A 12184-nucleotide genomic window follows, 5' to 3' on the forward strand; every position below is an offset into this window, starting at 1 on the left:
CGAATCAACTGTAGCTAGTCATACTCCTATATTAATTCAGCAAACCTTTTTGTAACATAATTGGGGATTGGTGCATGCTTCTTGCTTTCTAGTCCCTCTAGCTAGCTAGCTGATTTGTCTTTTCGCGACCGTGCCTAAGCGCGTTTTTCGTTATTAAGAGAAGATAGCTAGCCGATTCGTCGTATTCGTTCCCTCCTATTTTTAAGACGCACATGCAACCCAAGCAAGTTTCAAGCTTTTTTGTCATTGATAGAAGGTAATTAATGAGAATTTAGACGTGAGAGCATAGAAGCCCCTTGCTTGTTTGGTGTGGATGAGAGTTTTGAGGATAGAAAAAAGGATGTTAGTCGTCGCTAACTCAAACCGATGACTTACCAGTGAGAGGTTATAATTTGGAGGGAATTTTGTGATGCATATTGTACAATTTCCTATCCAAAACCACGAGCCAGATATAGGACAAGAGTTCTCTCTTAAAATCCTCCATATTAATTTCATCACCAACAAGGTATTAGGATTCAAACTCAAACTCCCCTGTGAATTTCCTTTGTGAATTCCCACCTTCAATCTCCATGTACTCTTGGTAGGCAAGAAATACACTGTAAATTCATTAGATACCAGACTTCTCCATGGTTGCCATAGATTTTTAGACAATTTAATTATTTTGAACCACATCGTACATGCCATAGACACTAAAGGTTGCGATGAGACTCTCTCTCTCTCTCTCTGTCATGACTAAAATGACGCATTTTTTCTTCACCATAAGTTAGGCAAGAGCAAGAATGTACCATAAGTTAGGCAAAGAGCAAGTATGGCACAGCTTTGAAAGTTGAGGATAGAAACCAAACAAGCACTAATAACTTCATTGTAACTTTGCTTTCCTTAATTTCTCGAGGAACTCTACATACAAGAACTAGCTTAGCACCCTACTTCTTCTTCTTTTTTGTAGTGATTGGATATGGATAAGGGAGAACAGAGAGCCCTAGGTGGTCGCTACGCATATAGCGGCGTCGCCAAGTGTTTGGCCGTTGGCGTTCTGCCTAGAGCGTACGCTTCCGCGCGCACAGCAGGACGGCAGATTTATGGCCCGGCACGGTCGTTTAGGCGGCTCGATGCCGCCAATAAGACACCGCCACGTGCCATGTATATGTGTACGCGGGAAGTACCAGTCCTGTACTTGCTGGATACGGACTCCAAACCGCAGGTGCTACACGTCAAAAGACTTTACGCATACCAAGCCACACAATCACACGTAAAAGATCGTTTTTTTTAAAATAAACGTAAAAGATCGTAAAAGGGGAGAGAGAGAGAGAGAGAGAGAGATGTGATGGCTGTTTTATTGGCTGGAAGCAACAAGGCAATTGCGTGCAAGGGTTATTTAGGGGCAATCATCGCTGCTAATAATAGTCCAACCCCCTATTTGTTTAGAGCTGATCGCGACTTCTCCAAGCAGCAGGTATGAACAGTGCATCTGAACCGTACTTATAAAAGTCTATTATGGTCGTAGACACGCAGTGAAATGGGGCCTCTCTTCCTCCTCATCTTGGCTCCATTTGGCCGCTTATCACTGATCATCACCCTCACCTCGAGTCAACCAAGACGTTTTCTCTAGAGGGTTTTGCCGGGTTCATACTTCTCGTGTATGCTTTTTATTTCTCGGATGAATAGATGGGTGAATAAACTACCGAGCATTTTTTTTTTAGATTTTGCTTGCGCTCTCGATTTCCCTTTATTTTATTTATTTGATTTCATGGGGCAGCGGCTGCGTGCAGTAGCATTTGATGTAACTTTGATTATTGCATCAGGCCAGTGGGAATCAAGGAGCGGTCTCAGTGCTCCCTCTGTACTGAAATATAAGATATTTTAGTTCGTGCTAAATCACTAAGTTCGATCAAATTTATAGAAAAGAGTAATAATATTTTGAATGTCAAATGAGAATAATTAGATCCATTATGAAATATATTTTTATAATTTACTTAATTATTTGATATGTTACATGTTAATATTCTTCTCTATAAATTTGGCCAAATTTATACTATTTTAACTTAGAACAGTCCAAAATGACAGGACGGAGGGAGTATGCACTATTGTCATTGTTATTGTTGCAAGAGAATACTACGCATAGAACCTTTTTTTGTTAGAAAACAAGTATACTCATTAAATAGGTTGAGCTCTATATATAAATAATGCGTTTCATTAAACAGATGAAATTCGACGGCGTACAAGTACAGCTGTTGATCATGACTCATGAGCGCCAGCAACGGCGTGGCTTGTAATTCCATCGATTTCCCGGTAAATTTTGTCCACAAACAAATTCAGGAAAGTTCCTTCTTTTTTGAGAAAAAAATCAGCAGGAAAGTTCTCGATCTCCGGACATTATCAAACCTCAGTGAATTAAGCCCTTGTCTAAACTTAATTAAACTTATCACCATCACCGTTCTTTTTTTTATAGTGAGAGATTATCACCATCACCGTTCACCACCAGTATAAAAGGCCGCCCCCGTTCCTGTTCCCCAACCTCCGAATCATCCACGAACAAGAGGAGAGGAGAGGAGACCACGTCCTGCGCTTGTGCAGTGGTTGCCCGCCACCAACTCCAAGAAGATCGAGTTCGCGGCTCGCGAGGCGGCAGCTAGCTAGCTAGCAGCCATGGCGGCCACCAACCCATGACGACCAGGCGCCACGGCTACCTACTAAACCCTCCTCCAGCAGCCGCCGTACCGGCGGCCAAGAAACGCAAGTAGGCGCAGTAGTCCTGCGCGCGCGCACCGTCGCCGGCGATCGACGATGATGGTGATGGGCTACTTCCGGTCCACCAAGGCCGCCACCGCCGCGACGTCGCCGACGGCCAAGAAGAAGGCGAGGAAGGACGGCCGCGGGGCGGCGGCGCGCGAGGACGCGGGCCTCCGGGAGTCGCTGCTGGAGCAGCCGGCCGCGGCCGCGGCGGAGGGCGGCGTGCCCAAGGGGTACTTCGCGGTGTACGCCGGGGAGGAGTCCCGGCGGTTCGTCGTGCCCACGGGGTACCTCCGGGAGCCGGCGTTCCGGGACCTCATGGAGCGCGCCGCCGACGAGTTCGGCTTCGCGCAGGCCGCCGGCCTGCGCGTGCCGTGCGCCGAGGAGGACTTCGAGGACCTCCTGCGCCGCCTCCAGCGCAAGAACGCCGCCGGCGGCAAGGGGAAGAAAGCCATCCGGTAGGCGAGAGGAGAAGGCCGTGTAGGTTTCTTCTTGTACAATTTGCTTGACGTGTAGATGAGATCAGCTCAGCTCAGCCGATGGTGCAGCTCCTGTACAGACAATACAGAGTGCAAGCAAGCAGCCACATGCATGTAGGCGTAGCATAGGTGAATGCATGGTGTGTTGATTCACTGTTCGTCCCGTGAAACATGGAGTATGTAGAGAATTCCTGGGGGGAATTGAGCTATTCAATGTTCAAAACTTGTAAGATCTGAATTTGAGTCAAATTTCTACGTCCAAACAGGCCGTGGAGATTTTTTTGTTTTGTTGATCAGACGAAACATTTAGTCAGACGATGGGGTTTTCTTCAGTTCTTGTTTTTCTTTTTTTCTGATTACTGACAGTGGATTCCTAAGAATTCTGGATCACTGTCGATTCCGTTCTTAAAGGAGGAATCTTCTGTCAGGGGATGGATTCTGATCATGTTTGTTATAACTGGGGGAAAAAGGAGAATGGATTTGTGGATCTATACATCTTTCCCATCTCCCAAGCTTTGATCTCTGTTTGGTTGGTTGTTTCTTCTTAATGCTCTAAAAAAAAATTGTTTGGTTGGTTGGAGATATGTGATGATGGGGCAGTGTGTCTCCAATGACATTCATCAAGTGATGGACGCACTCATCATCTCTGTTCCATACCTCCACTGAAACAGAATATGGACTCGCATTTGGAGCATCACTAGTTAATGTAAATTGTTCTCTTGAAAAACTAGAAAATAAGACTGATCTAAAAATTGAACAACTTGTAGCGGCTCCCGGATCTGGATCTGAAGTGGTCATTACTTCATCCTGGAATGTAGCATTGAGCAATGTCCGGAAGGTCACCATGAAAGTCTTGGCGACATTTCGAAAAGTATTTTTCTTTTGTCCACTGAACTTACGAGAACAGCAATGGTACTGTCTTTGTTTCTGCAGGTTGACTTCAGCTCTTAGCATTGGGAAACACCAAATTCAGGTAACCAGCTGCATGATTGAAAATGTAAGCACGTCCCTCTCAGAACTGTGCTACATTTCAAACTGTAGTTGGTATGTCATTCACTTACAAGGACAGCAACTCGTACTGTCTATGCATCTAGCTCCCTGTAGATTGCTTGTTGGGGAATGCTTGGTTCAAGATTTCAGGTAGCCTGCTGCAAGATAGAACAAGCAAAGCACACGTCCATGTCAGAACAGACCAATCGCTCATCTCAGAGTAGACCAATCATTGTGCTCCCTCAGACTCAGAGAGAGCTTCTCCCGATTCTTTGTTCCTCTGTGTCTTCTGCAGAAACATGCTTCAGTTTCAGGCCCTACCTGGTTGTCCTGGCAGAACAGATGCACTGAATCCTACGATACGATTCAGTACTACTACATAACAAGTGCAAACTCATTCTGTCGCTTATCGTTAAGATAGGTTATTTTCATATGTAAATTCAGACACTTAACAAAATGAACCCATACACACGGAGATTGTGCTGGTTCAGTTGCTGGAGATTCAGGTGCAGATGCAGAGTATTCCCTCTCATGTGTCGTCGATGCGAAGCCAGGTGCGCTTGCCAAATTGCCATGTGAGTATGTACGAAATATCCTTTTTTTCCTGCAAATCTTAACAGTATGCGAAGCATGGTGGTTAAGAATATGCCAACAGAATCACGTAATAAGAATGCAGTGCAATGTGCAGAGTACATGCGTATCTCATGAACCAAGTAAACAAAAGAGGGTTCTTTTTTTTCTGATTCCTATTTCCGGACTGAAACAGTAGATGGCCTGCATTTCCAAATGGTTAGAAAAGCATGTTTTTTAACCACACTTGTGAACTACTCCCTCCGATCACAAGTAATTGACGTTTTGACTGATATCCGGTCAAACTTTTTAAACTTGACTATCCATAGAAGATGTAGTTTGGGGACATAAGAATCATATATGCAGATTTGAACGGAAAAGTACTCCCTCGAACACCATGAAAACTCACCTCGAAGACTGTGAAAACTTAATAGTTAATACTCTTGCATTAAGCTGCTAATCCTCCACCTGCACTCTGTACTCTGTAGTAAGGGACCTGAAGGATGGCAGTTTCTTAGATTCAGTCTCTGTATTGCCCTCAAAAAAAAAAAGATTCAGTTTCTGTGTTGTTCATCTGCTGGTTTCAGTTTGTCAAGAAAAAAATGCAGCTAAGAATATGAATGAGCTGAGACAGAAATCATCAGGAACTGCAAGACCAAAGCTTTTTTAGTTTGTCTTACATTAGATCCTTGTGGATCAAGAAAAAAGAAATCCTTCATCTCCTCCCATCGTTGTACAAATTACAGATCTAATCGGTGCAACGCAACCTCTTCTCCTTTCTTCAGAAAAAAACAAGAAGAAAGAAAGAACCAGCCCGAGAAAGGAGAGAGGAAAAAAAAGAAGCAAGAACAGAGAATCAGAGCAGGCGAGAGGCCTCCATTCACGGCGTCATCTGCAGAGGATCTCCGTCTCGGAGGAGCAGGAGCAGTCGCACATGGCGGCGGTGGCGGCGTCCTTCTTCCTTCCTTGCACGAGGCGGAGGATGCCCTCGAACACCTCGACGTCGCAGGGGATCCGGAGCGCGCCCTCGTGCCGGAACCCGAACTCCTCCTCGGCCTCCCGGAGCAGCTCCGCGAACGCCCAGTGGCCCAGGTACTCGGTGGGGATGACGAACCGCCGCATCTCGTCGCCGACGTACACCGCGAAGGAGCCCCTCGGCACGCTGCTCCTGCCGCCCTTGCCGCTGCCGGACGCCGACGGCGTGACCGTGGCCAGCTTCTTCCACTTCTTGAGCAGCTGCTGCAGCCGCACAATGTCCCGGATCTTGTTGCTCGCCCGGCCACCCTGCTGCTGCTGGACCTGCTGGTACTCCTCCATTGCCGGCGAGTAACGAGCAGAGCGAGCAGGTGGCTGCTGATTGCTCGATGCGTTCTTGCTCGGGTAGGGGGTGAAGGACCGAGAAGGACGGAGGGCGAGAATATATAGGAGGAGATTGGAGGAGGGAGGGATTGCCTCTGGGTGCGAGCCTGCTCGTGACTTCTGAGCCTCTTCACGTTAGTTTATGTGTTCAAATCCATAGAGGTTGTTTTAATGATTAGTTTTCGGTGCGGGAGCCCTGCTTTTTTTATTCACAAAATTATTTGATCTGCGTATATATTTTTTTTCCTTTTTACACTTATTCTTTGCCATTCATTTTAGAAATCGCGCGGTATGATTTTCAAAACTTTTTACTGGTGTTTGGAAAAAACAACTTTTACTACTAGCATAAACTGAAGTATTTGCAGTTTCCGAACGCTAGTAATGTGCATTTTTGGGATCAAAATCACTCAGATTCACTGTGAAACTTTCCATTTTCCTGCTTTCCTTTCCCATTTATTGGTATTGGCAACTACTCCCTCCATCTCAAATTACTAGTGGTTTTGGCATCTCTAGGTGTATAGTTTTTCATATATATCTAGATATACATTATGTTTAGGTGCATAGTAAAAAAAATATGTATGTAGAAAAGTCAAAACGACTAATTTTTTAGGACGGGGTGAGTATTGCTATGGCAAATTGTTGAATATCCTTATCCAGAAGGTTGTAACAATGAAAAATGCAAACTGCAAAGCCACAGCCCACAGTATATATACTTGTTGTTCTGCACCCACTTCAGTTGGCAGGTCGGATTGAGTGACTTCACCGTAATTGAGTGACTTGCATGGTCAATCAGTCCATGTTGCGAGTATGGAGACTGATGGTCCCTGAACAATCAACTTGCAGTAACCTCTCCTAGATCTGCTGGTTGTGATGTCACTGATGTGGAAATTGTGAATACATGTTGAGAGCTTCTTCCCTCCTTGATTTCAGTGATGTTATGGGTCACCGGTGAAGCTGAAGTAAGCTTAGGGCCTGTTTAGATCATTTTGCAAAAATGAAAAAAAAAATTGCAAAGGAATCTTACCAATTTGAAGTACTAAATGAAGTCTATTTACAAAACTTTTTGCATGGATGGGTTGTAAATCACGAGACGAATCTAATGATGCTAATTAATCCATGATTAAGCAATAATTAGCGGATGGGTTACTGTAGCATCACTGTTGCAAAACATGGATTAAGTAGGCTCATTAGATTCGTCTCGCGATTTACAACCCATCCATGCAAAAAGTTTTGTAAATAGACTTCATTTAATACTTCAAATTAGCAAGATTCCTTTAGCATGTTTGCGTTTACAGCTTTTTTGCGTTTTTGCGGAAGGAACTAAACAGGCCCTTACTAAAATGTACTCCGCTTCTGTTCTTGTCAGGCTGAATTCTACACCAGCTTCTTGCAGCTCATGCTGTATCCACGCCGGCTGCTAGGTGAAAGGATCACTGAATTCTACAGTGAACACTTTGCTGATTAATAATTCAGTGTGTTCAGAACAGACATTCAAACTGTCATTCAAACTAGGTCGATCAGTTTTGCATTGGGTTTGAACCATTACGTGCACTTCATTTTTCAGAAAGAAAAATGCCAGAACACATTTGCCGCTAATGAGAGGCCATATAGTACATGATTCTCACTTGCTTCCGCTCGAAGCACCCCGCTCCAGAAATTTGAGACTGATCTATACGTACGGTACGGAGTGGAAAAGTTATGACTTTGGGTTCAGAGAATCATTTGCCTTACGTGTATCCAACTAAGTGCAGTGAAGCAACGCCAAAAAACAAACTGCCGAGGCAAGATGAAAACAACGGGAGCGAAAACAAACAAACCGCTCGATCAGGTGGATGGCCTTCACAAGTACTGCTGCACGAACACAAACAAAAATTTGAGACCCCCAACTTGCCATCTGTATGCATCCGCAGATGGGTACGTATAAAAAGTTCATTTTACTTTTGCTCTGACTGCATTTCTTTATCTATCTTACTCATCTACTTCAAGACTCTTTCTCTCTCCTGTTTCAAACTGTGTGCATGGGAGAACATGGCAGGGCTGATGGAGTAGCTAGGGGAGCGCACGCCTGCATCGGCATGTGAGGAGGTCTATTCACATGCATGGGATCATCATGAAGCTTTACTCCTAAGCAATGAAAAAGAACAAGTGTTACCAGTAAGATGCCTCTAATGCATACGATTAACGCTAATTCTGATCCTGGTAGATTTCATTCCCTTTTTTATATACTCCTAAAAAACAAAGAGAAAGGCAAAGGGCGTTGAATAATTGAAGAAAATGGATTGATGAAGCGCGGAAACAACTAGTGCGAGATTTCTTAATAGTGTTAGGCTTGTACTTTCCCTGATATTATTCCAGATCATGTGAATGCTCACTAGACCATTTCCTGAAGATTGCAAGTACAGTCCAAGTAGACGATTGGATTCCTTTCCTCCGATCCACCACTGCACGCATATGCTAATCATGAGGCGGAGGACCCAAATAGGCAATTGCCAGCACCTAAAGCCCAGTTAGTTTATCTTGAACCACCATGTGCATGATGATTTCTTCCATCGTCCTGTACGTAATCATTGGTATACAATGCAATGCAATGCAATTGCAAGCAGATGGGCAGATCATGCATGGATTGGATCAACTGCAATGAATGTGAGATAGATAGATGCAGGTTGCATTCAGTACTGGCTTTATTAGCTAGCACAATTATATTAGCTAGCCGTGTTGACATTCTACCTAATTAATTTTCATGTTTTCTGCATCACTTTCCTTTCCCTTGTGCTCTGTTCACACATTTGATGGCAGTTAGTAGGTTGGATCATCAGAGTCTAATTTGGCAGTCTTGACCATTATAATGCTTAGCTTGTTGGCTCCTGAATAATACCAACTAACTGTATGATCTGAGATAATGGAACCCAAAATAATTTGCGGATAACTTAGTGCACAAAAGCAGTTATATCTTCCTCTTCCTTTCTTTCTTTCTTTCTTTTTTCCTTTTTTTTTCTGTTAGGCACAAACAGTTATATCTAACTAACTGAACCTTCGCTTATCGAATCTCGACCGGTCAACAGAAACCTAAACAAGAACTAAATTCTCCAGAAGAATGGCAAATATTTTTTTGGATCTAGGCCTAGAAGGGCGCCGGAGAGATCAGCAATCAAACTGGAGGGAGAGATTCGTCCAAGCAAGCAAGCTCGAGCTCGATCTGCTCGCCGGCCAATAAGTCAAATGCATCTACGATTTTACACTCGATCGGCGTACGGGGGGATTGTTGTCGTACGATCAACGGGAGAGATTCCTTTAATTTCTTCTCGCCGCCCGGATACCGAGGCAGATCATCACGAGTCGCGAGTTCTTATTAATCTCTGACCGATCTGGCGCCTTATTACTTTGTTTAGCCTAGACTTTTCAAGTTGGGCAACCCTGATGAACACAACGGTGCACGCTCTCGCATGTGAAGTGGTCATGGAGTTTAGCGATGGATGAGCTCATCTGCAAATTAAATGCCTGCTCTCTCATGGATGTGCGCTTTGTGAGGCCAGTACGGCAGAGGACATCTCGATCGCCTTTGTCCGATCTTGAAGCATGCAGGCTAATCGATCTTAAACAAGAGTCAATAAGTGTACTTGAAGTCATCAGTCAGGATCGATCTATCAGGACCACTGTATAATAAATCTATGTTGTGTGCTAACTAATATAATCCTGCAGCCGTGTTCGTTGCCACAGAGTGTATAGTAGTATCTGCATGCAGGCTCATCTTCTTCAGATGTGAACGAGAGAGGCATCCTCGATCGCCGTCGTCGTCTAGCCCTGCGTGCCTTCACGGGATTGCAGATAAGCTGCTACGTCCACTAGCTAGCTTTACCTGCCATGCACGGCGCTGCGCTAGCTAGGGTTTCTAGCTAGGATATACTGTACATGTGTGTTTTCAGACAGCAGTTTGTGCTGAATCTGATGCGCCTAACGGCTCTGGCTGCAGGCTGCAACTCATGCAGTCGGCAGAGGGAGCAGCTAGCGCAGGGGACCATCATGCAGTGAAGGGCAACTCGAGACTTTGGACGCGCGCGCCTTCAGATCGTCAGGACCGAGGACGGAGTAAGTGTGTGTCGGGTCGACGATGCTTCGTTCTGCAGGTGGTCACTGCGCAGCACCATCATCCCTGCAGCGCTTATGAACTCGTGACACGTAGTAAGTATCGTAGCATGTAACTCCTCTGGACCCGAGACACGTATGTGCAGACTGTGCGTAGGTAGCCGCCTACAGTACTGTGGGTTGGGTGAACGGCGACCATTCCTGCAGAGGCACGTACGCTATACGCACAGTTATTATACCCAAAGGAGTCCAGAGTAATTATATATCTGGCAGAGAAAGATGGTCGTCGATCTGCTCAGCAGGCTTCTTCACAACGCTACAGCAACATCAATATGATGCCAGATACATTGCAGAGACTAGAGAGGCAGAGCTGCTTGCATGTGTTTTGGGCAACTGTATGTCCGTCGTCTCTAAACTAGGGTTATTGGTTATCAACTTCTGTTTGCCTGTGTCCACACAGCTCCTGATCCAAATCGGAGCTGAAGTGTTCATTGCATAACTGTCATAACCGCTCGTCCGTTGTTGTCCATGCATGGGTGCTAGCTGCATGCCTTCTGTATGGATGCAAGTGGGTCAATGCCGTTGCACATGGCCAGTGTAGAGCCTAGCTAGCTAGAGAGCCTAATCAAGCTACATACATGGATCTGATGATATATTCTCTCCTCTTTGTTTGAGCTGCTAGCTAGCAGTTGAAAGTTAGAAAAAGAATAGTATAATGCATGCATGGACTGCTGGTGCTGGAGATGCTTGGCATGGCACGGTGCATGGCGTCGACTCGCCTGACTAACGTACTGGCGACCTGAGCTGAAGCTGCACGACGGAGCCACATGCACGGGCCCGTAAACAAATCCATCGGCTCCGGCCCAGATCTGGCGATGCTGTCAGCTGCGTACAGAGAGAGCAGCTAGGTCGCCTCGCCGGCTGGTGACCACGCACGGCTGCACGTGCGGTGCAGCGCCATGCATGCACGCAGAGTGCGCGCCACAACACAAGTCGTACCTGCTGCCGTTTTTATCGTCAGCTGATCGGCACATCTGTTAGTTTCATCCCGGATTCCCAATGAGCAACTTGCATGTATGTATATACCAAATAAATAAGCTGTATTTATATGTGTACATTGTAATCTTAAATTTCGACCATGCGTGGTAGGTACGTGCACGTACGTGTGTGCGTATGTGTACGTGTTTCTGTATGTGTATTCGATCTCAGCTGATTGATTGCTACCAAGGCAAGTTCATCATACCATGCATGCACACCGTCACCTCCTCGGTAACATGAAAAGTTATCGGTTATACTGATATATCATCAGAAGGTTCTTCAACGGGATCCGGAAAAACGGGGGAGTGCATAATGCAGCAGCATACATAATATATACGTGCAGGCAATATTGAAGCAAAATTCCGGTCAGATGATGGAATCCAATCATGCTGCCGGTAGATGACCTCTCGCTCAATCATGCACGCATCTCGTGACGCGAACAGAACGCCTCGTTTGGTTGGGGGTAATTGGTGCATGGGAATGGAAGTTCAGAAATATGAGACTAAAATTCTCCTCTTGTTTGTTTCGTAGAGGGGGAGTTTATTTGGAATGAGGAAAGGGAGTTTAGGGACTCGATTCCCACCGATCTCTTCTCATGGGGAGGGGTGGGAATTATAAGGGAATTCTGCTTTAAGATGAAAATAAATGATCTTAACCGTTCATCATAATTTATGATATGATTTTCCATATCAAAACTCATGTACCAAATAGAGGATATGAATTCACTCTCCAACTCCCTCTCTTAATTACCTCCACGAACCAAACAAAGAATTGGGACTAAAAATCAAACTCTCAAGTGAATTTTCTCCATCAACTCCCACCGCTAATTCCCATACCCCTTCCTATTCAGTTGCCAAACGCACCCTTAGTTCATTCACACTGATCAGATCACCCGGCTGGGTGGAAAAAAATTGATAAGATCAGAATTTTTTTTT

The 12184-nt window shown here is 45.1% G+C and overlaps 2 protein-coding genes across 2 annotated transcripts; one reads left to right on the forward strand and one right to left on the reverse strand.

Annotated features, from left to right (window-relative positions):
- The first annotated feature begins 2529 nt into the window (after positions 1-2529).
- On the forward strand, positions 2530-3522 carry LOC112889562 (auxin-induced protein 6B-like). Its single transcript, XM_025956272.1, has one exon. The coding sequence runs from the start codon at positions 2785-2787 to the stop codon at positions 3190-3192; it is 408 nt and encodes a 135-aa protein (XP_025812057.1). The 5' UTR covers positions 2530-2784; the 3' UTR covers positions 3193-3522.
- A 1928-nt stretch (positions 3523-5450) lies between these two features.
- Positions 5451-6141, reverse strand: LOC112890723 (auxin-induced protein X10A-like). Its single transcript, XM_025957574.1, has one exon. It carries the CDS (start codon positions 6084-6086, stop codon positions 5658-5660), a length of 429 nt encoding a protein of 142 aa, XP_025813359.1. The 5' UTR covers positions 6087-6141; the 3' UTR covers positions 5451-5657.
- Positions 6142-12184: the final 6043 nt, after the last annotated feature.

The sequence above is a fragment of the Panicum hallii genome, chromosome 4 (assembly GCF_002211085.1).
Source record: "Panicum hallii strain FIL2 chromosome 4, PHallii_v3.1, whole genome shotgun sequence".
NCBI lineage: Eukaryota > Viridiplantae > Streptophyta > Magnoliopsida > Poales > Poaceae > Panicum > Panicum hallii.

What these genes read in the sequence shown, in the direction of transcription:
- LOC112889562 (XM_025956272.1), top strand. Translation starts at nt 2,785, where the DNA reads ATGATGGTGATGGGCTACTTCCGGTCCACCAAGGCCGCCACCGCCGCG.
- LOC112890723 (XM_025957574.1), bottom strand. Translation starts at nt 6,086, where the DNA reads ATGGAGGAGTACCAGCAGGTCCAGCAGCAGCAGGGTGGCCGGGCGAGC.